This window comes from Rosa chinensis, chromosome 4 (genome assembly GCF_002994745.2).
Source record: "Rosa chinensis cultivar Old Blush chromosome 4, RchiOBHm-V2, whole genome shotgun sequence".
Taxonomy (NCBI): Eukaryota; Viridiplantae; Streptophyta; class Magnoliopsida; order Rosales; family Rosaceae; genus Rosa; species Rosa chinensis.
Window position 1 is genome coordinate 60679546 of NC_037091.1, and position 23367 is coordinate 60702912.

Consider the following 23367-nt stretch of genomic DNA (forward strand, 5'->3'; position numbering starts at 1 on the left):
AAACGTTGGCTCTATTGTTCAGACTGCCGTGAACAATCAATATTACCGGTGGTATAGCCCACGCGATGACGCAAATGTTTGTTTGATATAGCACTTCTAATTCAACATTAACATTTCTGGGCCAATATTTGTTGTCAAAATAATCTCACAAGAATTCATTCAATTTAAAGAGCTCCAAATTAGAAATTCCTAGTAACTATTATCGCAAATTAATGCTCAGCACACATTACCTTCTTTGCGGCAGATAGGAGAGGTTCTCATTCAAAATGTACTAACAAAGAAACATAGATAGGACAAATACAGAATCACATAAATCAACATTCCAAAAGCAGGCCATCCTAAATTGGCATTCAAAGTAAGCGGGACTGCACAAAACTGTGCAACCACAACTTTTGGGTCGAATAAACATAATTGGAACATTAGAAGATACATTTTTTTTTTTTTTTTTTTTTGCATTCTAAAACACTCACTCTAGCCAACAATATAACATAGTTCTGTTCAAATAATCTTTTGCTTGATTCATCAAGTCTGGTGCAATGTTAAACCTGAAAAGAAAAGAACAAAAGGATTTAAAAAGAGAAGTAAATGAAGTTTATATTGAACTTATGTCGAAAGACTGTTATACACAATACAAAAGGGTCAAGAGGATCTTCATCTTTTTTTTGAAATGTAGTAAAGAGCTTCAATTGGCATGACAAAAAGGTCTAAAAGTGCCAAGTAGAGCAACCCAAACCATTCTTCAAGCTATATTCTTCTCTAGTATAGTAACTATAGAATTCATTCAAACTTGCGACCCTAAAAATTTGCACACAAATATAGCAGAATAGCATAAGTGGAATAAGAAATAGCTAATCAATAAAGCTTTTTGTTATCTAATTCCTGATAGAATACTGACCCATGCACTCTCACTCAGGTAAACAGTGAACCAAACTATAATAGAGATTCAAAATAATGTGGTTTTGAAATGAAAGCTTTAACCAAATGGTCTTTTCCATCTTTCAATAGGTGAATAGATTTTGTTTACCTTGTTACAGGATCAAGGTAATGGCAGACCTGCTTGCATACAGAATCTGCATAAACAAATACAGTCACTGCAGAGAGTGCACCTCTGTGGAGTCAAAACCTCTGATCCTCTAGTTTTTGTTCACTCAAACTAAGACGTTGATTAAAGATAACAGGAAAAAAAAGTATCCATATGTTCAGGCTTGATGTTCAAAAGCCCATATTCCAGCTTGTAAGGGAAAGGAAAAGGGAAGAAACCTCACTATTAAAACTGGAAAGGAAAAGGGAAGAACCTTTTTAGGGCAATGTATTACAGTTTAGAAACTCTACATGACTGATTCAAATAAACAGAGCTATAGAAATTACGTATTGAACAACGTGAAGTTGATAAGACATACAGATCATTAACATTGAATAGAAATCACTGTGGAAAAGCAATTTGATCGTGCAGAAATAATTGAGATAGTTAAGTACAATTCAAACAAAGGGAAAGAATAAGAAACTAACAATAGCAAGTGCACCCTCACTAAGCAATTCCGATACGGTTACTCCAACTACAACTAACCATTTAAACTGATGTAATCATTAAACAATACTATATCATACAGATCACGTATAAATTACATTGGCATATATAAGAGATCATATAAATCACCTGAGCCGATTACTGTTAAGTGGGTGTGAGCCAGAGAATGCAAGGAGCTGTACACAAACAAATGAAGACAGGTTTTAGTAAAAAGAAGAGAACGGGGAAAAACTAAAAACAAATCAAAATTTGAGAAACTCATCTGGAATGGATTCAACCCTCCGATCTTTTGTGTACACATGATCTTCTCCCATGGCTTTTAGACTATGTCAAGCCCTAAATCTCTTCTGGCTTTTGGGATTATAAAGCTACAAACTTGAAAATTAGGTCCAACCCTGAAACTGAATCAAACATACAAAATCCGCATCAGTAACAATTTTCTTCAATACGAAAATGTATTAAGCAAAAAACCAATAAATGTTCTTTCCCAAATCAAAACACATACCAGAAATCCAGAACATGAACTCTGAGAGGGAAAGTTATTGTTGCATTTTCTCCTCACAAAATTTTTCAATAAATGTGTCTGCTCCTTAGGAACCACTCATATCAGTACGCAGTAGTTACAGTGAGCTCCAGAAAATAATGCAATTAATTTTTTCTTTTTTTCTTTTCAAAATGAACATGCCTTCGGGCTTCAGGGGTTGGCATTGCATTTACTCCCTGCATGAGTTATGATTGCAACGCCTCATACTCTTCCCACTATACATAACGGCACACTATACATAACGGCAGTATTTCTGAACTCAAGATGTATGGTGTCCTACATTCATAAAATTGTTAGGGTTTATTGGAATCTATCAAAGATAAATTACAAAACAGCGAAAAAGGGCCAACAACAGATTTGGTAAATACATTAATGTCTGATATGGTGATTAAACTTGCAATTCCTCAATGAATATTTTTCTGCACAACAACAATACCCAGAAAGAATACGCATCCAAAACAAAAACCCAGAATCAGACAAAAGAAAAAACTTACATGCGCAATCCAAAACAAACCCAGACCCAGATCCTTCTTCTCCTTCTTTCTCGTGATTCCACTCTGCCATTTTAGTATGGCCATTGAAAACACAAAGATCCATTCCGCTCATATAAATTGGGGATTTGAATGCCATGATTGTAAAAGCGCACATGTAAAGTTAGTGGCTTGTCGAACTGAAATTGGAATGGAGCGACTGATGTTGATAGAGGCTGAACTGTTGATTTTGATGGCTGGGTTTCATGCTGTATGTTGCTAGAGGCTTCCCGAAGAAACTAAGAACTTGGGATTTTTGCTTATATAATGAGGGGGCATGGCAGCGCCGTACGTCAAAGCAAAAACAGAGGTCAAAACCGTTATTTCTACTTCCGAGTGAACAGTTAGGAATACTAAGCTCAGCTAAAGCATCGCATTAATTAGTTTATGACAAGATATTAGTCCCTCTTCCATATATAAAAGTATAAAACGAAACTTTGAAGAGCTTTGGGACAGATTATTGATGGTTACAAACTCACAATTGAAAGCTTTGAAACAGAGCTAATTAAACACAATCAAGGAAGAAGAATAACAAAATTCATGTGTCTCAAATTCCTATTAGATTCTGTATCGTGCTTCTTATTTTTCTTCTTCGATCCACTTGTTTAATTTCTTTATTTTGCGGGAATTATCACAGATGAGTTTAGCATCTGAGCTTCGATATTCACAATGGTTGTAGCAATACTTGAAGTCCATGTTGTGGCCGAAGTGTGATTTTGTGAGTAGGGGAGTGGATATAAGCCGGGGAGAGAGTGAAGGAGTAGCGTTGTAGAATCATCGACAAGGCAATCTTAGCTTCAGTGGTTGCAAAGTTCATGCCCACACAAGTTCGAGGTCCCAGTCCAAACGGCACAAAAGCACCTACATGGTTAATAGTAGCTTTTGCAACCCCCCCTGAGAATCTCTCAGGCTTGAAAAGATGCACATCTGGTCCCCAAAATTGAGGTTCATGGTGCGGTGCTAGAACTGAGACGAGCAGATCAACATTAGCAGGGACAATGAGCTTTCCTAGTCTAACTTCCCTTCCAGTGTTCCGTGGAATAGCAACAATAGGAGGATATAACCTTAGAGTCTCATTGAGGATCATACTCATCTGCATTGCACAAGATAGAGAACAAATTACGATTCAAACATGGATGAAAATTTTCACCACATATACACGCAAGTAACCAGTTCTTCTAGACTTTCTTACAGTTTTAAGTTTGGAAATGCCATCTGGATTTGGATTCTGTTTTCCAAATAATTGTAGGACCTCCTTTCTTGCTTCCTCTTGCCAATCTGTATGAACTGCTAGGAGAAAAACAGTCCAAGCAATCAATGTATTAGTGGTTTCTTGTCCAGCAAAGTAAAATGTCTTGCAATCGTCAACTAAATCATCCACCGAGATCCTCTGGTTCTGATTGGCAACATGATGAGCCTTTAAAAGTGATCCAAGAAAATCACTCCCAAAGCTATCTTCTTCTCCACTAGTTGCCTTCCGTTCTCTTTTCTTAACAAGCTCTATTATGGAGTCACGTATTCCTTTTTCGAGTTTCTCTGATTCGATTTCATCACTGGTATCAAAAAACTTGCTGCAATATTGAATCAAACACTAAACATAAGAACAAGAACAATCATCCCAGAACCTTGTTGTGAATATTTATCTGCTAAAATAAGATGGAAGACAATGAAAGAAAAATAAAGAAGATTATCTCTCTATATGACAGGCCTAATTTGTCAGCAGGTATTGGATCAATCATAAAAGGACATGAAATAGAGTATATATTCCATTACTTCATGAACATTCAATGAGAGATTCAACAAGTAAAAGAAAGATACTCTAGCAAATTAAAGGGATCCATGAACCAATCCACGAACTGATCATTTGCATAGCATAATATAAAATGTCATTAATTCAACGATATCTAAAAAGAGATTCAATAGCTAAAGAACGACTGATTCTTGCTAGGCTTCTGCCACTCTTCAACTCGAATGAACATAGAAAACAATGGCTATTCCTGCGATTGCCAATTTCAGAATTAGTAAAAGGAGGTTACCTGATACCAGGAACCTTGATTTTGAGAGAATTTCTGAATAATAACGAGGCCAACTTCATCAACATTTCAAAAATGTGCTGTCCTTCTAAGTAGCTGCTGCCAAATGCTGTTCTGGAAATCACATCTGAAGTGAATAACCTAAATTCTTCAAACACCTCAATCTCTTTTCCTTCATGACTTCTCCACCTTTCAAGCATTATCTCAGTACCAGCTATCATATCTGGAATCATAGTCTAGTTGAACAATACCATCATGCTATTATCAGAATTTACCTTCCCTAAATAATTGTTACAAATATCAAGCAAGTTTCCATTAACTGATAATAAGAACTTACTTTTAAGCTCTCTCCATGGAAGGCATGGTTGGAAATCTTTCGCAATTTCACCCACTTTTCTGCTTCAGCTGTTACAAGGCCATATCCTAATAGCTTCTTTGCAAAGTCTTCAGGCGGTTTTTTCGGATAAGCTCCATCTTTGTTGTTCAGTATCTGTTTGCATAACTCAGGTTCTCGAATGATCAACTGAGCTCGGGAACCGAGCCATTGGAGATAATTCTTCCCTGTTGACAAAGATGACCAAAATTAATCTTGTAACTAAAGTTCAAAAGCCCACAGTTCATCAAGAGCTTTCAGTACCATATACATTGCTCCATGAGTCAACATGAGGCTCAACATAAGCAAATATGTTGTGTGATAAACCTAAGGGTCTGTTCCTGGCTTCCTTGTGCATGTTGGAGATTTCTTTCGTGTTTCCATGGATTAGTCTGTAAGGAGGACCTCTGATTCCCTGTGAAGCCATCAATTTCTGTATGCGATTCGGGGTCCACCATATTTTGTGAAAGATTTTGAAAAGCAGAGCTACAAAACAGAAAAGACACAGAAAACCTGAAATAATGACCACTGGGCCTCCTGAAGACCTCATTGTTCTCTCTCTCTCTCTCTTTCTCTGATTATTTGCTGGACGTACTGAACTACCAGTATCCCACAATACATATATATACAACTTTTAAGGTTATCTTGCTCTTCATTGTTTAACACAAAACGCCACGCCAATTTTGTCCTTATAAGCGTGTAGACTTCTATTTGTGACTCAGTCTTCTTGGTCTTCTATTTATAAGCAACAGAAATAATACTACTGACAAAATTGATTTCTATTAATTAAGAGGCCAATTGTTAGCATTTGGGTCTACGTAAAATCTAGAAAAACAGAAAACTAGTTCCGTTGTTAGTTTTTGATGCTTTTTTTTTTTTTTTGAAAATGAATTGATTGCATTAGTAATCAAGTTATGAAAACAGGTCAGAGTTTAATAGAACTTACATAAGAAAATCTGGAAAAGACCTAGATAACCTATCTAAGCCAAACTAAACTCATCAAAGTCCAAAGGGACGCTCGCATGACGCAAGCTTAACTAAGCAAGAACAGCCTCGCTCCCTAAGGAAAAATCATTCATCTAGTCTAATTTGCCGGCACTCAATTGTGGTACAAATACCAACTAGAAACATCTTAGTAAAGCTTATAGAGATTACCCCTACCTAAACAAGACTTGCATCCAAATGTCTAATAATAGGAATTAAAACATAGCAGCTAATGCAACCTCAGCAACACGTTGGTCTTCTTGCATGCTATTCTTGATAGTCTGCTCACTCGAATGGAGCACGAGCCCAAAGGCCTTAGCCCATATCTGAGTTACTAAAACAAAAGCCCAAACACATTGCCAGGTTATCGCCGTCGCCGCCGACATCAACATTTCCAACAGTCGACCTTTCCACCACACCATCTCTCATCAATCAACAAAACACCAGAACCAGTCCGTCAAAATTAGGCAACAGTCCAAACCGAAGCTACACCGGCGATCAAAACACCACCAGCAAAAAAACTCAAACCCAGCATCAATTTGTATTTGGTGTCGATCTAGTAAGCCTCAACTATTCCTCACCCTTGACCTGCAATGCCGCTGACCTTCCCCGGTGACCCTTGGTCACGTCTGCCTCCCCGTACTCGGTAAAGTAGTGATCGCTCTATTAGTCGCCTCCAGGTCACTCAAACCCGACCTCGCAGCTAATTCCTCCGTCCAAGATCTACTCTACCTCAGCTTTGCATGTTTCGATCCTCTACTGACGTTGCCCAAACTCAACGCTGCACCATGATGAGGATCTCGCCGGATCTGATGTGGTCGCACCGCGTTCTGCTCAAAACCCTAGAGAAAGGGTCTGCTATATAATTTTGGGAGTGATATCTAATACCAGTTAAACACATCAAAATTTCAACCATCAAAACTAATACCAGTTAGTTTTTTATGCTTTGTTGTATAAGATCCCTAGAGGATATTATCTTCTCTTTCATGGGGGTCAACTAGCTAGGGTACCTTGATGTATGTCATTCCTTCATTTTTTTTTTTTTAATAAATTAATGTAGTGGAAACCTATTGAACCGGTTAACAGGTTACCCACTTAAATGTTGACATGTGTCATTTTAAAAAATAAGATTTATTATATTAACAACATATTCTTTCTTGATATGAAATATTATTCAGAAACAAGTAATAAATAATGTCAAAATAATAAATTATACCTAGTATAACTAAAATTACGATTCATGACCAAACTTATTGTCGTTATTGTAATTGAGTGGTCAAAGATGTAAATATCATAGTATGACAACTTTTATCAAATGGATAACATTGATTATCAAATAGAGAACCTCCTTACAATACTGAGTACTTACATATTTTTTTGCTCTAATATTAATTTTACCATGTTCACAACACAAATGTTGTCAAAATTGTGAAATGGTTGATCATCTTGTAAATGATTTTTGTTTTTGAAGTAGTTACTACAAATAGAAAAAAAGTTACCACTTTTACATCAATTGTTGTGGGTTGTGGTAAAATGTGTAGTCATTGTAGTAATCATTTCATTAATGATAAAAACATAAAGATTTATTACTCTGACAACAAATTTATTGTCACACTTGCTACATTGTCCACAAACTTGTACATTAGTTTAGGTGGAGTAATTACTACAAATAGAAAAAAATGACCCTTTTTACATCAATTGCCGTGGATTGTGGTAAAATGCATAATTATTAAAGTAATCATTTCGTTAATGATAAAAACGTAGAGATTTACCATTATGACAACAAATTTGCTATCACACTTGTTAAATTGTCCATAAACTAGTAAATAGGTTGTAGGTGGAGTAATTACTACAATTAGAAAAAAAATTATCGTTTTTACATCAATTATTGTAGTTTGTGGTAAATTGCGTCGACTGAAAGTAATTACAACTTCAACAATGGAAATTACACAATATATTACTTAAATTACTCAACTGAGAACTTCATTACACCAATGAGAACATATGTGCTTTTAGTCAAAATTTAATTGTTTACGGTTTACCTATATGATAACACATTGTGGTAACATTTGTAAATTAGTTCAAAAAACAGTAATAACAAGTTTTACGTGAATTAGGTACTACATCTAAAACAAAGATTATCTATTTTTACATTAATTGTTGTGGTTGTCGTAAAATGCATGTAAAAAGAATTATATTTGGTTAAGGAAAATACTAATGCTATAATTAATTAGCAATAAGGACTATTTAATTAATACTAATTCCATGAGCCTAGATTAAAAGTTTTTTCACTTTTTTGTTTTTAATAAGGAAAAAAACGTAATTGTCAATAGTGTAATTGTTAATTGATAATCAAACATTAATTGACTAAGGATAAGATTAATTAGTAATAAATACTATTTAACTAATAGTAATTGGCTAAGGACTAAACAGATTATCAAATTTCTTTGAAAAAAAAACAGATTACCAAATATTAAATATTTTAGACCATTGGATATATTACTTATCCAATTGTCCAAAATATTTAACAAAATAGGTGTATGACAAACACCTGGGTACCTAAGAAAATTCCCTCCTTCATGTATTTCTTTTTCTTTAAAGAAATTTAAAAAAAATAAAATAAAACAGAGGACTAACAAATGTTCCAAGTCTTCTGGCACTTTATTGGAAACACACTCATAAGATTCCTGAAAGTGAAAGTAAAATCTGAAAGAAGTCATCTTCATCTTTTTTATTCTTAGATCGGATATATTCCTGAACTTACCGAGCTTTCAAAAGCCCCACCAAATGTTCCAAGTCTTCTGGCACTTCATTGTTCAACACAGACTCATAAAATTCCTGAAAGTGAGAGTACTAAAAAAAACTCGATCCTGACATAATCTGCTTGTCATCTGTATTGACTTTTTTTTGTTTTATAATGTATCGTAATACAAATGCTATCCATTCACAGTGACTTTTGACTAACATACAGGATGACCCTTGACTAACATACAGGAAGAGAAGAAAGTAGTGATTTTGAGAGGCAAGTTAATCCTGGTGCTGAAGAAAGGTTTATGTATAAATGTCAGTAGAACTACACAATAATGGCAGGCGTTGCATAGACGTCAAATTATATAGAAGAAGACCCCACTGATAAAAATTGTTAAGAAGCATCGGCACTGCTCCAAGTAACAATATTTCTGCAAAAAAGAATAAGACTAGGACTAATGAGAGTAGGATGTCAGCAATACTCTCTCTTTTCAGTCTTGTCCATAGAAAAATAAAACGGTCTTGCTGTCTTAGCTGTAAAATGTTGAAACTACTAGAATGGCCTAGAACAATGCGGACCTTGGGGGTAGACTAAATCACTAAATAGATTCCCGCCTACGGCCCCCATCATCCTACGGGCCCCAAATTTTTTATAAATTATACTTCTGACCAAAAGAAGATACTGCTGTACAATCAAATTCGTTTTGAGAGGGAAAAAAAAAGGGTTAACTACAAAGCACTCCCAGATAAAAGATTTTTTGACAACAAAGTCCACAACTTTTTCCCTTATACAATTAAGGACACACACTATTCTCCTTTTACCTCTTTTTGTCCTTTACACAGTATCAGCTTATATTTTACTTTTCCAGACTAAACACAGTATCAGCCTAAGGACTAGCCTTCAACATGCCACAACTTCGCCTAATGACTTCCTGTCTAAGCGGCTACTATCAGGGCGGAATCACTGCTGCCTTAGTATGATAAGAGTCAGCTTTTAAAATAAAATAGAAAGCTTGCTACTGCTTACTAACTGCTACTGTTACCAAAACATAAATGCAGAAACAACAAAATATTTTTGTGACGGGGTACTGAGCACAAACTGAATTTATTTATTCAAACATAAATACAGATACAGAACCCAGAGCCTCACTCTTGGGCAAACAGCTAGAAGCTGCTTAGCTACTCATAACTTGATTACAAATACTTACTTGGAATCAGATGCACACTTGCATAAAGAGGTTTATATAAAACCTGCTACTGCTGCTACTATGGCTTCCTTATTTTTGAGAGAATCTGATTCTGCTCAATTTTCGAATATTAGACTGATGTTTTTTCTTTTTCCGAATGCCTTCTAAGGGAAGCTAAAGCTCCTTATATAGGGAGCGGAACTCAAATTACAATTCAACACAACAAAATGTACAGAACGACTCCGTGATTTCCTGCTTTCCTTAGTGCTCCTGCTGGTGGAGGTCGGCCGGGGAAAAAGCAGATTCCTTTAGGTGAAATGTTTTTCACCTGCTTTTTGAAAAGCAAAAGTCACTTTTGGGAAAAATCCAAAAGGACTTTCGGTGTTTTCTACACCTGCTGCTTCACATGTTCTCGTCGGTTTTTGAATTGTGACCAAGGACAAACGAGTCGTTATCTACCTGGGCCATCCTTACTGTTGTTGCATTGTCTTCGACATTTGTATCAACATACATCTTGTAGTGGTTGTCAGTTTCAAGTTTTTCCACCCATCGTAAGCATGCCAGTGTCGAGTCTATCTCCTTTCTGGTAAGAGATAGGAATAAGTCACTGCTGACTACGTCAGGATGATCGTAAGCAGTGATGATAATTTTCTCTCCTGCTGCCAGGAAGGTATTGTAGGTATCCTCAGAGATGATCTTTTTGATATATTCTAGAGTCATGGCCTTCATCCACGGGATGCTTGAGTTTGGTTGGCCATTGTACCCTACAAAGGCTGGTTGAAGATATTTCCTTTGAATAATTCTTACATAATGATAAGGAGGAATATATTCAACTTCACCGTTTGCCTTCTGGATCCATTCTGGGGGAGTGGATCTGAACTTCAGTCGAAGCATACAGTCATTTTTTCTTACATTTTTGACTGTATTGACAATAATAGGCGGCAAACCTCTTAGATCATCATTTGTTTTAGTCCACAGATTATGGACAAAACCATTTTCAACAAGCCAGAGCTTGTGTTCTTGCGGATGTTCACTCTGAACATTAACCAGGTATCTTCCAACATAAGGACCTGAAACAATAAAGAGAGTTGGAGGAACTAGGTCTTCTGGATTATGTCTTCCTATCAGACTATGGAATTCATGCCAGTCTGATTCATTAAGTGCCATGACAGGAACTCTAGCACTTTCTGGACTTTCAAGGAAGAGAATTTTTTCTTTTCTTACAGCACTCTGCTGTATATGACTTTCTTCAAATTGTGGTATGGCGTTCTTATATAGTTCTTCAGCTAGTGCAAAGAGTGCCGGGAACATTAGACCACTGCTTCTTTCTTGAAAGGCAAATAAGAGATTATCTAGGATTGCCTTCTGGTGATAAGCTAGTCTCCTGCCAGTTCTGAACACAGGAGTGTCAAAAGTTCTTAATTCATAATTAAAAACATTTATGACTCCAGTTGGAGTTGGTCTGCTTTTTGGCAAAGCAGCAGCCGTCAACGGTCTTGATGAGCCTTTACCGTCTGCCGTTTGAGACGGGCTAACCAATCCTTTACCCTGGGATTGGTCAGTTGAGGCTAGTCCTTTAGGACTTAGCAGAAACCTTTTAAGAACCTTTTCTTTGGTTTCCATAGGATCTTCTTGAAGCTCATGTTCTTTCCCAGTCCTTCTGCTTCTGGGATTACGACCTTCGTCGTCTTCTCTCTGGCTGAACATTGCCATTTCCCTTGTCAATGCGTCTGGAAGATAATTCTTGTTTCCTGCAATTAATTCAACATTATAATCATATTGGTTAAGAAATAATTGCCAGTATGCTAATCTTCCTCTATCAGCAGCTTTATCAAGTTTGAAATTTTTGAAATTCTTTACTCTGGCACAATCGGTGCGGACAGTAAAGGGTTTTCCAAGAAAAGCTGGAGAATTTAAAATCGTTTTCTTGACAGCCAAAATTTCTTTTTCTCCTGTGGGATAATTTAGTTCTGCAGGGCTGAACTTGCCACTACAAAATTTACAGATCTTTTCAATGTTAGTTCCAGGCGCTTTTGCCAGAACCACACCGGACCAATAATTATCGCTCGCATCTGTCTGGAGGATAATTTCATCATTCTCTTCTGGTTGTTGCAGAGGAGGGAGGTTTTTGCAGAGATTTTTTATCTACTTCACCATTTTTTCATCATCTTCTGTGAAGTTCCATTTTCTTTTGGAACTTGTCTTAGGAGATAACATCGCTGTTAACCCTGAGATTTTAGGGATGAAATCTCTCCCATAATTTATGACACCAAGGAATCTCTCTAGACTCTTAGCATCAGGAATTTTGTCTGGGAACTTCCAGATCTTTTCAAGAATATGAGGTTGGAGTTTTATTACTCCATTTTTGATATTTATTCCTAGGAAATCAACTTCATCAAGGATAAAGAAGATTTTCTTTTCACCTAGGATGATTCCATGCTGAACTATCAGCTTTACTACCTCATGGAGGTGTTTCATATGTTCTTCTTTGTTTTTGGAGAAGACTAGGATGTCATCTATGTAAACGACGCAGAACTCTGCCACATGCTTGAAGATGTTGTCCATCTTTCTTTGGAAGATTGAGGGAGCTTGCTTTAGACCAAAAGGCATTACTAGCCATTCGTAATGGCCTTGTGGTGTTCCAAATGCAGTGAGAGGTATGCTCTCAGGATGCATCTTGACTTGCCAGAAACCCGACTTTGCATCGAACTTCGAAAAGACTTTGGCTCCTCTGAGCTGGTTAATCAATACTCTTACTTGAGCAATTTGATAACCGTCTTTGACAGTCTTTTTATTGACATCTCTGTAGTCAATGACCATTCTAGCTTTTCCTCGTAGGTTTTCTGCATGATTTCTCACGTAGAATGCTGGAGCATGATGAGGGCTAGTGGAAGGTTGAATTAATCTCTTGTTCAGGAGATCTTCAATATCCTTTCTGAATTCTTTTTGATCTTCCTCTTTGTAATGAGGAATGGCTTTGACATGGCAGATAGCATTCATGTCATGCAATTTCAATTCACAGACCACTGGGTCTTTTTCCCAAAACTTCTGAGGATTTGTATCCACATTTTGCTCTAGTGTTTTCTTGATTTTTTCAAGAGTGGGAATTTGCTGGGACTCAAGCTTGTTCTGAAAGTGCTTGAGGTTATGCTCATGGATGAAACTAGCTTCTTCATCTTCACTAGTTTCTTCTTCTTCCTCTTCTTCAGAAGATTCTTCAACAAGTAATTCTTCTTGTTGCTTGATTTGGAGTATGGGTTCGAATTTTGGTTTGTAGGGGGTAAGATCACCACTATTCTGTTGCGACCTCTGATACTGAGTAGTAAAACCGGGACCGACCACAGTTCTGGCTTGTGTGAGGCGGTCTGCCCAGAACACCCGTTCTCCTTTCCTGAAGCCTATCGCTTCTTCATCCTGAATGAATCGTTGTTGGAGAATAAAATCATTTCCCAACAAGAAATCAGATCCTTGGCCTTCAGATTGCCAAACATTCTGGATGATAAATGTTCCTCCACCAATGGTGATATGAACATTTTTTGCTACCTTTTCATGGTGAGATGGCTTCCATCAAATGTAACACCAGTAGCAGACTTTTTCTTATCTTCTCTCCAGAGTTCATCAGGAATTGCAAATCTTTTTGCAACTGTAAAACCTGATCCATTATCTACAAAGGCATGTAGATGATATTTTCTGTAATCAGGGAATTTGAGTCCAATCTCTATATAGTTGCTGTATCTACTTGTAGAGACGACTTTCGATTGATGAAGCTCATTTTCCTGAGCTTCTTCCTTTGGAATGAATGGTTTGCATTCTTCTTTTGGAACTTTTTCTGAATGAGGTGATTTATCAAAACTAGAAGGTTTTGTATCATCCCAGTTTGTAGGAATTATCTCTTTGATGTCTGGATTACTGAACCATGACGGAGGGTCATATCTGACTTTATAATCAAACTTGCCTGATGGTTGGCCAAGTAGATCCCATGTTTCAGTAGCCTCTTGTCGTTCTAAGAGATGAACAGTTTCTGGTGGTTTCACCAGTTCTACATTTTCTGGTATTTCAACCAGTTCAATATCTTCATCGATTTTTTCTTCATCGATGATTTCTTCCTTTTTCGAGGAAGATGGTTCCATGGTTTCCTGGAAGATTTCTTCCTTTTTCGAGGAAGATGGTTCCATGGTTTCCTGGAACAAAGTTTCAACTTCTTTCGCCTTTTGCTCAGCGAAATATTCTTCATATTCCTGCTCAACCAACTGGCTAACAAGACCATTTTTGGTTTTTCTTCTTGCTTCAGCTATGAAGCATTCTTTATGATAAGTCTTCTTGGATTCTTCACAAAACATAGGGAGACCATTTTTTCATGACATAAGCAGTAGTCACAAACGAATGTACCAGGGTTCACCTGATAAGAAGACATGAAAGATTCTGTCTTGCTTTCTTCCCAATTTTTGATTCTCAAAACATTCATTTGTCTGGATTCGAAGTACTCTACTTCAGAATCGATCTCAGACTCATCTGATGAAATTTCTTCTTCAGACCAGGCAGAGTAGACTGACCTGTCATCATCTTCATCATCAGAATAGGCTATTTCGTAGCCTTTCATGTTTGCTACCTCTATTATTTGCTCATATTCTTCGAAGAGAGCTTTAGTAGATCTTTTACCCTTTTCAGGGCATTCATTGGCATAGTGCCCTTCAGCTTTACATAACCAACATCTGCAAGCTTTCTTGCTTGGTTGTTTATGCTGATGAGTATTCTTCTTTTTTTGAAGAATTTCTTTTTAGGATCTTCATCCTTTTGTTTCTTGTAATTGGAACTCTTATTGAATTTCCAATCTCTTTTCTGATTACTCTTTTTGAATTTTTAGAGTAATATTTTTCTTTTTTCTTCTTTCTGTGGAATTTGGATTCATGACATCCCCAGTTTGTGGGCATATCCAGTATTCCATAACAAAAATTTTCAACTCCTTTGAGTTGTTTCTTGGCCATCTTAGCTCTAAGATTGGCTTTGCATTGCTCCTTCAGTAATTGCCGGATTCTGTCGGCAATTTCTCCAACTGAAAATCTTTCAATTGGTTTTTCAGCTATGCTTTCTCTCACAGCTGTTCTCCATGGTTCAGGGAGTTTCCTGTGCAACAGATTAACTAGATCAGTATTCTCTAGTTCACCAATTGTACAGTAATATTCCTGAAACTCATTCAGGTATTCTTCGAAATATCTCATGTCACAGATCTTGAGAGCATAGATATTTGATTTTGCCGTTTCTTTGGCTTTTTCACTCAGATTTGAAAGATCTCCACAAAACTGATCGTACAAGGGTACTGCAAAATCATACGGAGATTTTGAATTTTTTATCTCTTCAAGCCAGTCTCTTCCTCTGGCAGTTTCTTTGAAAGATAGGTAGTACTTTTTTGCTACTCCAGTAAGAGTAGTTTCATAGTACACCTGCAAATCTGGTGCTTCAAATTTGCCAAGGGTGAGTGCAGAAGCCATCATCAGGCTATCTACCCATTGGTCAATGGTTTTTCTTTTATCTAGACTCTTATCTAGATTTAACCAGATGCCGTAGTTCGTGATAGGAACTCTAGGCAGATTGTCCTCTGGGACAAATCTTTGGGACTTTCTTTCTCCTTTTTTACCCGTGGGGGCTTTCTGTAATGGGAGTTTTACCTTCCCTTTTTCTCTGCTAATGAAAGTTCTGGAGCTTTCTCCTTCTTCCATTTCAATATCCTGATAAGGAAAGACTTTTCTCGTCTTTCTGATTTTGAATTCTTTCATTTCCTTGATTAGTTTTTCTAATCGTTCAGAATTTTCACAATTCTCAGCTTCTTTATAGAGTTCATAGAGCCTCTCAGCTCTGAACATATTGACTGGTCTGTTCAGATCAGCCTCCAATTCTTCTTCAGAAATTGGTTCTTCAATAGTGGGTTTTATACCACTGACACTAGCTTCCCTAGTGCTATAGCTTCTTCTTAGAAGATTATTCTTGTTTATCCTGAGATTCTCAGGACAGACATCACTTTTTCTGTGATTGTCAAAATTAAGGCTGATTTCTCCAGTTTTTCTACTCTCGTAGATTTTTGCTTTTGCTCTTTCCGGCTGCTTTTTTGGACCGGATAATTTCCATTCAAGAGGAAAAGTCACTTCATTCCAAGTAACCTTGTGGATCTGTTGTGAATGGTTCTTCTGATTGGTGAGGAATCCAGTAGTAAGACCTGGGATATTCGTTATCCTTGTCTTAGGGGCTACTGTAGTACTCCTCAATTTATAGTATATTCTATATACTATAGCAAGTTCTTGCATATCTTCTTTCATAGATATGTCATCTGTCTTGACTCTCAGTCGTAGACAATGAGCTGCATCTTTCAAGCTGGTGGTGAAGTTGGGGAAGCAGTTGAAATACGCTACTTGATCACATAAGGATGCTTCGAGTGTTCCCAACAAACTAGCTTGGAAGTCTGTTAACCTGTTGTCCTGTAGAACACATAGGACCGAACAGTTTATGCCTTCACGTGCAAGCAGATTTATGCCTACTTGGACTGCTCCAATATGCATAAATTGATTTTTTTTTGCTTGAGCTCTAGCAACTTCTGAAGGAGTGATTAATAGAAGATCAGTCTCTCCACCTGCTGTGGCGGGGGTTGTGATTTCCAGTAGTTTAAAATAATGGCTATCCATTAGATCAAACTTTCCCCTTTTGTAGATTTGTTTAAAATCTAATTTTGGGATTGATGAGTTTTTTACCTCTTGTTCAATTTCGTTGAATTCGAATTCTTCAGCATTTAGGAGCTGTACTCCCTTCTTTTTTCAAAGATGCTTAACATTTTCATTTCTCTTTTTCCGGGTTTTCATACCGGATACTAGTCTGACTAGTAGATGGTTCCAGAAAAATCATGCTTGGAACACGATTTGTGTCTGGTTTTTCTAATGGCTTGAATCCATTAGTTTTCTTTTTTACTGTAGGCCCTTTCTTGTCCTTCAGTATATTTTTCATAGATTCTAGCGTTTTTTGCTGTTCATTGATTTTTCTACTGACGACTGTCAGCTTTTCTTCTTCCGTTTTTGGAAGTTCTTTGATATAATCCAGTTTGTTTTCCAATCTTTCCAATTGGTGGATTATAGCAGGTAATTTTTCTAGATGAGTTTGACATCTAGATATTTCTAGTAACAACTTCTGATATTTCTCATCAGAAGATTTCAATAGAGAATTTATTTTCTCTAATAACAATTCTGACATTGTCCCCATTCAGGAGGGGTTCTCCTTGAGCTATTTTACAAGCTCTGATACCAGTGATGTGCGGATCTAACCAATGCTAAAATAATCTAGAGGTTTTTGTTCTATTTCTAGAACATATAAGAGATTATCAATATCTTCCTCTAGCTTATATATTCTAGTTTGGAGTCTATAAATAATATCCCAGTAGTTGGGTGTATTTCTGTTGAGATTTTCTCTAAAGAGTTTCAGTTTTCTCAACTTTTCTCTCTCTGTTTTTAATTCTTTGCTAGTATTCTTACAAATAGCAAGTAACTCTAGTCTGTCAACGATAGAAATTATGAATAGTAAAAATAACTGTTTACCTTCGAGTATGGAGGATGGATTTATACCTGTAATATGGTTAAACAAACAAATTCAAAAGCATGGGCCCACTACGCTCCGTCAATTTTCTTTTTACTGAAAGGAAAGATAAAAACTTGAAGAGAAAGTGAAACTTGCTAAAGACAAAATGTCCTTAAGTGTCTAAAAACAAATGTAGTGGAGTTTTTTGTGTTTTAGAGTTTGGTCAAGGAGGTGGGTGTAGTTTCTCCAAAAAAAAAAGCAATTAAAAAATCGATGTAGTTTGTTTACTTACAAATCCTTGAAATTTTTACGTTTCACGCATTCACACTACATAGGTATGTATTCCTCTATTTAAAAAGCAAATTTACGTATGAAATATATTCTGAAAGTTTAGAGAGAAAATGAGAGAAAGCAAAGATGTATACGAGTCTGTATTGATCAATTTGAGAAGGGATAATGACCACTTATTCATAAAATACCAAAATACACCCCATACACTCCACCAAATTATTTTTAACCCCATTCACACAAAAGTTTTCTCTTTTTTCTCAACTATTCCTTTCACGTAGGGTTTGTACCATTAGTACCCCTCTCTCTCCAATTCTTACTTTTACTATTACTTTATTTCATTTTGATGAAACGTGGTGGGCCCATCTTAAATTTATTTGTCTAGACTATAATTGCAGCTATACTTCATCCTCTATATTCAAAGGTAAACAGTTAAATTTTACTATTCATAATTCCGATCATTGACAGACTTGAGTTAATAGCTATCTATAATATTACAAGCAAAGAATTGAAAAAAGAAAGAGAAAATTTGAGAAATTGAAAGACTATAGAGAAAGTCTTAAAAGAGAAAATCACAACTACTGGGATATCATCTTTAGAATTCAAACAAGAATCTATAAATTTGAGCAGAATATTGAAAATCTCTTATTTACTCTTAAATACGAGCATTGGTTAGATCCGCAAATCTCTTGATTATATGAGCATTGGTTAGATCTGCAAATCATTGGTATCAGAGCTTGCAAAGAGCTCAAAAGGGGAATCCCCAATGGGGATGATGTCTGAATTAATATTAGAGAAGTTGAATTCTCTACTTATATCCTCTGATGAGAAACATCAGAACCTGTTACAAGAAATATCTAGATATCAAGATCGTCTAGATAAAGTACCAGATATAATCGCCCAATTAGAAAAATTGGAGCAAAAAATATATTATATCAAAGAACTTCCAAAAACGGAAGAAGAAAAACTAACAAGTGTTAGAAGAAAAATCAATGAACAGTAAAAAACGCTGGATTCTATGAAAAATATACTGAAGGACAAGAAGGCGCCTACAATAAAAAAGAAAACTAATGGATTCAAACCATTAGAAAAACCAGAGAAGAATCTTGTTTCAAACATGATTTTTCTAGAACCATCTACTAGTCATACTAGTATTCGGTATGAAATCCCGAAAGAAAAAAGAGATGTCAAAATGATGAGTATCTTCGGGAAAAAGAAAGGAGTACAACTCCTAAATGCAGAAGAGTTCGAATACAATGAAATTGAACAAGAGGTAAAAAAACACCTCAATTCCAAAGCTAGATTTTAAACAAATCTACAAAAAGGGAAAGCTTGAACTGCTGGACAGCCATCATTTCAAATTATTGGAATTGACGACCCCTTCCACAACAGGAGAAACAGATCTCTTGATGATCACTCCTGATGAAGTGGACAGAGCAAGAACAAAAAAATAATCAATTTATGCATATTGGAGCTGTCCAAGTAGGCATAAAGCTTCTTGCCCGAGAAGGTATAAAATGTTCATTTCTATGTGTCTTACAAGACAATAAACTAACAGATTTTCAAGCTAGTCTATTGGGAACACTTGAAACATCTTTATGCAATCAAATGGCATATTTCAACTGTTTTCCAAATTTCTCAACCAGCTTGAAAGATGCAGCTCACTGTCTCGGACTGAGAGTTAAGACAGATGACATATCCATGAAAAAAGATATGCAAGAACTCACAATAGTATACAGAATATACTACAAACTGATGAGTACCACAGTAGAGCCAAAGACAAGGATATCAAATATCCCAGGTCTTACTACTGGCTTCCTCACCAGTCAGAAGAACCATTCACAACAGATTCACAAGGTTACTTGGAATGAAGTAACTTTTCCAATTGAATGGAAATTGTCTGGTCCTAAAAAACCAACAGAAAATGCCAAAGCGGCAATTTATGAAAGCAAAAAGACTGGAGATATCAGTCTAAAATTAGACGATCACAGAAAAAGTGACGTTTGTCCTGAAAATGTCAGGATAAGCAAAAATCTTCTTAGAAGAAACTACAGCACTAGAGAAGCTAGTGTTAGTGGTACCAAATTCTCCGTTGAAGAATCAACAGAGCCCATCACTGAAGAAGAATTAGAAGCTGATCTGAACAGACCAGTAAATATGCTTAGAGCACAAAAGCTCTATGATCTCTATAATGAAGCAGAATCCTGCGAAAATCCTGAACGATTAGAAAAACTAATCGAAGAAATGAAAAATTTCAAACCAGGAAAGGAAAGAAAACTCCTTCCTTATCAGGATATTGTAATGGAAGAAGGAGAAAACTCCAAAACTTTCATCATAAGAAAAAAGGGAAAAATAAAACTCCCTATGCAGAAAGCCCCCACGGGCTAAAAAGAAGAGAGAAACTCTCAAAGATTTGTCCTAGAGGACAATATGCCTAGAGTTCCGATCACGAACTATGGCATCTGGCTAAATCTAGATAAAGCTCTAGATAAAAGAAAAGTCATTGACCAATTGGTAGATAGCCTGATTGTAACGTCCCGAATTTGAATTTACCGGTTTACTAGTCATTTGGACGGTAAACGATCTTTACTTTCACTTTTTTTGTTAGTTCAGTACTTTTAGTGACCATAAAATTTGACTTTTTATTCGGGTCAAAATTTGAGAAAATGTTCTTCATGAAAGTTGTAAAGGACGTTAAACCGAGCGCGTGCCTATACGGTATGTAAAAATCGGAGTTCGTATGCGAAAGTTATAAGCGAAAAGGTAAAGTTACTTTTCATGGTAGATTGGTGTATATTTGAATTTTTACTGTTAGGCCAGGTAACTTTTCATTTCTCTCTCTCTCCTCCTCCCCGCGTCTCTCTCCCTCTTCTCTGCAACTCCGGCCACCCTGGGGACGAATGAGTGGCACCGTTGGACTCCTCTACTCCTACCCAACCTCCCCACTGCGATAACTCACGGCGATTTGGCCAAAAAACGAAGAATCAAGCCAGAAAACTTTACTATAGCAGTTTGAGTCAACGTCGATATCTTCCGATTCCGACCGTCTCCGACCACCAAACCGGCATCGAAGGTTCGGTTTTTGCCAAGGATCATTTTGCCCCTAGCCTTGAGCCACGACTTGAAGCGTGGAGGAAGAATCGAAGAGATAAATTTCTGGGTTACTATTCACCGATAGGGGTTCAACCTTCTCCTTAATTGTTGAGGTATTTCTACTCATTTTCTGACTTTGTCTCAGTTGAGAAAGTTGTTGGGTCTGTTGAGTAGGTACTGCTACCAAAGTTTGGTGGCCATCGGAGCTGGTAGCGGTGGCGGTGGCGGTGGCTGCAGCATGTAGGGCAGTGTTTTGATTCTAGTTTTTAGCCCATTAAATCCTATAAATGTTGTAGAGCTTGTATGTGAAGTTTGATGAATTTTGGAGGAGTTTGGAATTAGGGGTGGGCATAAATGACCGAAAACCTGAAAAACCGGAAGGAACCGATCCGGACAGGCCGGTTTGTGTCTGGTTTTCGTCTGAAAATAAGGGCTTTCGAGCCGGTTCGGTCCCTGTAGTTAGTGTGCCGGTCCGGTCCCGGTTCTGAACTTTGAAATACATAAAACCCGTTGGGCCCGAATTATGCATCATTCTTTAACATTTTTTTTATCCATCATTCTCTCTCCTATGCCTCATTATTCACGACTTCACTTTTCTTCTTTCTCTTCCATCAATCATTCTGTCTCCCATTTCATTTTGTCTCCTCTTTATCTTATTCTTCTCTTTTTCTTCTTTCTTTCCCATCTCCCTCTTCCCTCAGTGGGTCAGTTCGGCAGTTCCTCTCCCTCAATTCCTCCACACTTGGTTCATCTTCTCTGTTGGTGGAAGTGCAGTCTCCAAACCCAACTCGGATTGGAAACTAGTTGAGGTTTCGGATTTGAACGGTTAAGTCTCATCTCCTCTCAACTTCTCTTCATGTTCTTCCTTGTCCCTGTTCGTCAGTTCAGTTCTTCTTCTAATTCATCTATTTTTCTTCTTCTTCTAGCTATGGTCTCTGTGGCCAAGCCTTTCAATTTGTCTCTTTATCGAGATCTCTTAAAGGCTCTGGCTAGAACCTGAAATTCGGAGCCTTCACATCTCAAAGTGTCTAGATCAAACCAAACCGACGACAACCATCGGCGACGTTCTGATCTTGATCAGTTGATTTTTAATTTTTTATTTTGTAGAAGTTAGATCTGTTGGTGATATTATTCAATTGATAACTATGTAAACATGGAACTTTTGGTGGTTTGATTGTTGTTTGTTGCATTTTTGCCCAAAAATGGAGCAATGCTGAAAAATCTGCCAGGAACCGAAAGCCCGGAGAAACCAGCCCGTTTGTCACGGTCCGGGTTGAGGCCGGTCTCTCCGTCTGTCATGTGCAAACCCGGCCCGAACTTATCTCTGCCGGTCCGGTCCCGGTCCCTATAAATGTGGTGCCAGTCTGGGACCGTGCCCAACCTCTATTTGGAATTGTTTGTGATTTTCTGAAGTTCGGAGTTTTGTGATTGAATTGTTGGGAATTCCGGCCATTGGATTTCCCTCGTTTTCATTGTGGAATATGTAAATCAAGGAATTGATGTTATGGGTGTGATTTGGGTTGAATTTGAGAAGTAATAGAGATAGGGATTTTCGGGTTTCATTTAGGTTCGTAATTATTTATTCGAATTGTCGTTTACGAAAGTGTACTTGTGTACAGGACGATATATCGAGCTACCACTTGACGAAGGAACTCGTTTGCGTAGTCGCCATCCAGTACAGTGAGTGGAATTTTGATTTTAAGTGATGCATGCAATATTGTTTCGTAATTAATTATTACGTTTATTTATTTGAGAATATAAATTGATTTATCTTGGTTATAATTTCAAAATGATTTTGGCTCTAAGTTTTAAAAGGATATTGTGAATTTCGAAATAAAATATGATTTGCAATCGATAGTGATTTTGGTTTTTGGATTATAAAGTGATTTCGGATTTGTTTGGGTTTTGAGATTTATAAAATATTATAAAATGATTTCGGGAATGAATTGTTTTCGGATTTTAAATGGAATTTTTGTCAAGGAAACGATTGATCTAATTATTCTTTTAGCGTGTGGGACACGCTATTGATTTATATTTATGACTTTTTACGAAAATTTCTGGGTACGGTTGGGAATCGTACCCGTGTTTTTATTATTCGTGGGACTTATGGGGAAGCCTTATAGATTTACTGGATTTGAATGGTTTTTACCCACCATACCTGGGTCGCCATATTTATTGCTAACTAGCCTATTAGTACTCCTCCCTGCTTACTATGTGTTCGTGGGTGAGTAAAGCAGAGCATGAGATGCTCCAGAGATGCTCCAGAGTGTGGGACACTCCGACCCGAGCCTGGGAGGCTCCCTTATTTCGTATGGTGATACTTCTTCCCCATATCTTATCGTTGCTTGACTAGCGGGGCTAGTCCGATTTTCACTGTAGCCAGCGGGGCTGGTCTTATCTTCTTGAGAAACGAGATTTCGGTTTTACGATATTTTTATCGAATGTTGTGACTAGCGAGGCTAGTCGGTTTATCGTTTTGAAATTCTTGGATTTAAAGCTAAATGT

At 37.0% G+C, this 23367-nt stretch overlaps 1 protein-coding gene and 1 long non-coding RNA gene across 4 annotated transcripts; both read right to left on the reverse strand.

Annotated features, from left to right (window-relative positions):
* Positions 1–431: 431 nt before the first annotated feature.
* Positions 432–2852, reverse strand: LOC121052924. 2 transcript variants are annotated; one of them, XR_005810271.1, is made up of 4 exons: positions 2567–2852; positions 2034–2348; positions 1025–1929; positions 432–545 (listed from the first exon to the last, which is right to left on the reverse strand). It is a non-coding gene; the product is annotated as an uncharacterized LOC121052924 (long non-coding RNA). The 2 variants fall into 2 exon arrangements; XR_005810270.1 differs by having other exon boundaries at positions 432–1929.
* A 201-nt stretch (positions 2853–3053) lies between these two features.
* LOC112198304 (cytochrome P450 CYP749A22) lies at positions 3054–5593 on the reverse strand. 2 transcript variants are annotated; one of them, XM_040519039.1, is made up of 6 exons: positions 5522–5593; positions 5273–5423; positions 4973–5196; positions 4639–4871; positions 3795–4173; positions 3054–3695 (listed from the first exon to the last, which is right to left on the reverse strand). In XM_040519039.1, exons 2-6 carry the CDS (start codon positions 5364–5366, stop codon positions 3267–3269), a joined length of 1359 nt encoding a protein of 452 aa, XP_040374973.1. In that variant the 5' UTR covers positions 5367–5423; positions 5522–5593; the 3' UTR covers positions 3054–3266. The 2 variants fall into 2 exon arrangements, with proteins under 2 accessions (XP_040374973.1, XP_024195169.1); XM_024339401.2 differs by having other exon boundaries at positions 5273–5588.
* Between the last annotated feature and the right edge of the window lie 17774 nt (positions 5594–23367).

Excerpts from the sequence above, each read along its gene's own strand:
- LOC112198304 (XM_024339401.2), bottom strand. The coding sequence starts at position 5,558 with ATGAGGTCTTCAGGAGGCCCAGTGGTCATTATTTCAGGTTTTCTGTGT. Across the intron at positions 4,174-4,638 it reads ATCAAGGTTCCTGGTATCAG|CAAGTTTTTTGATACCAGTG; the intron begins GTAACCTCCTTT and ends TCAATATTGCAG. Across the intron at positions 3,696-3,794 it reads GCATTTCCAAACTTAAAACT|ATGAGTATGATCCTCAATGA; the intron begins GTAAGAAAGTCT and ends TGTGCAATGCAG.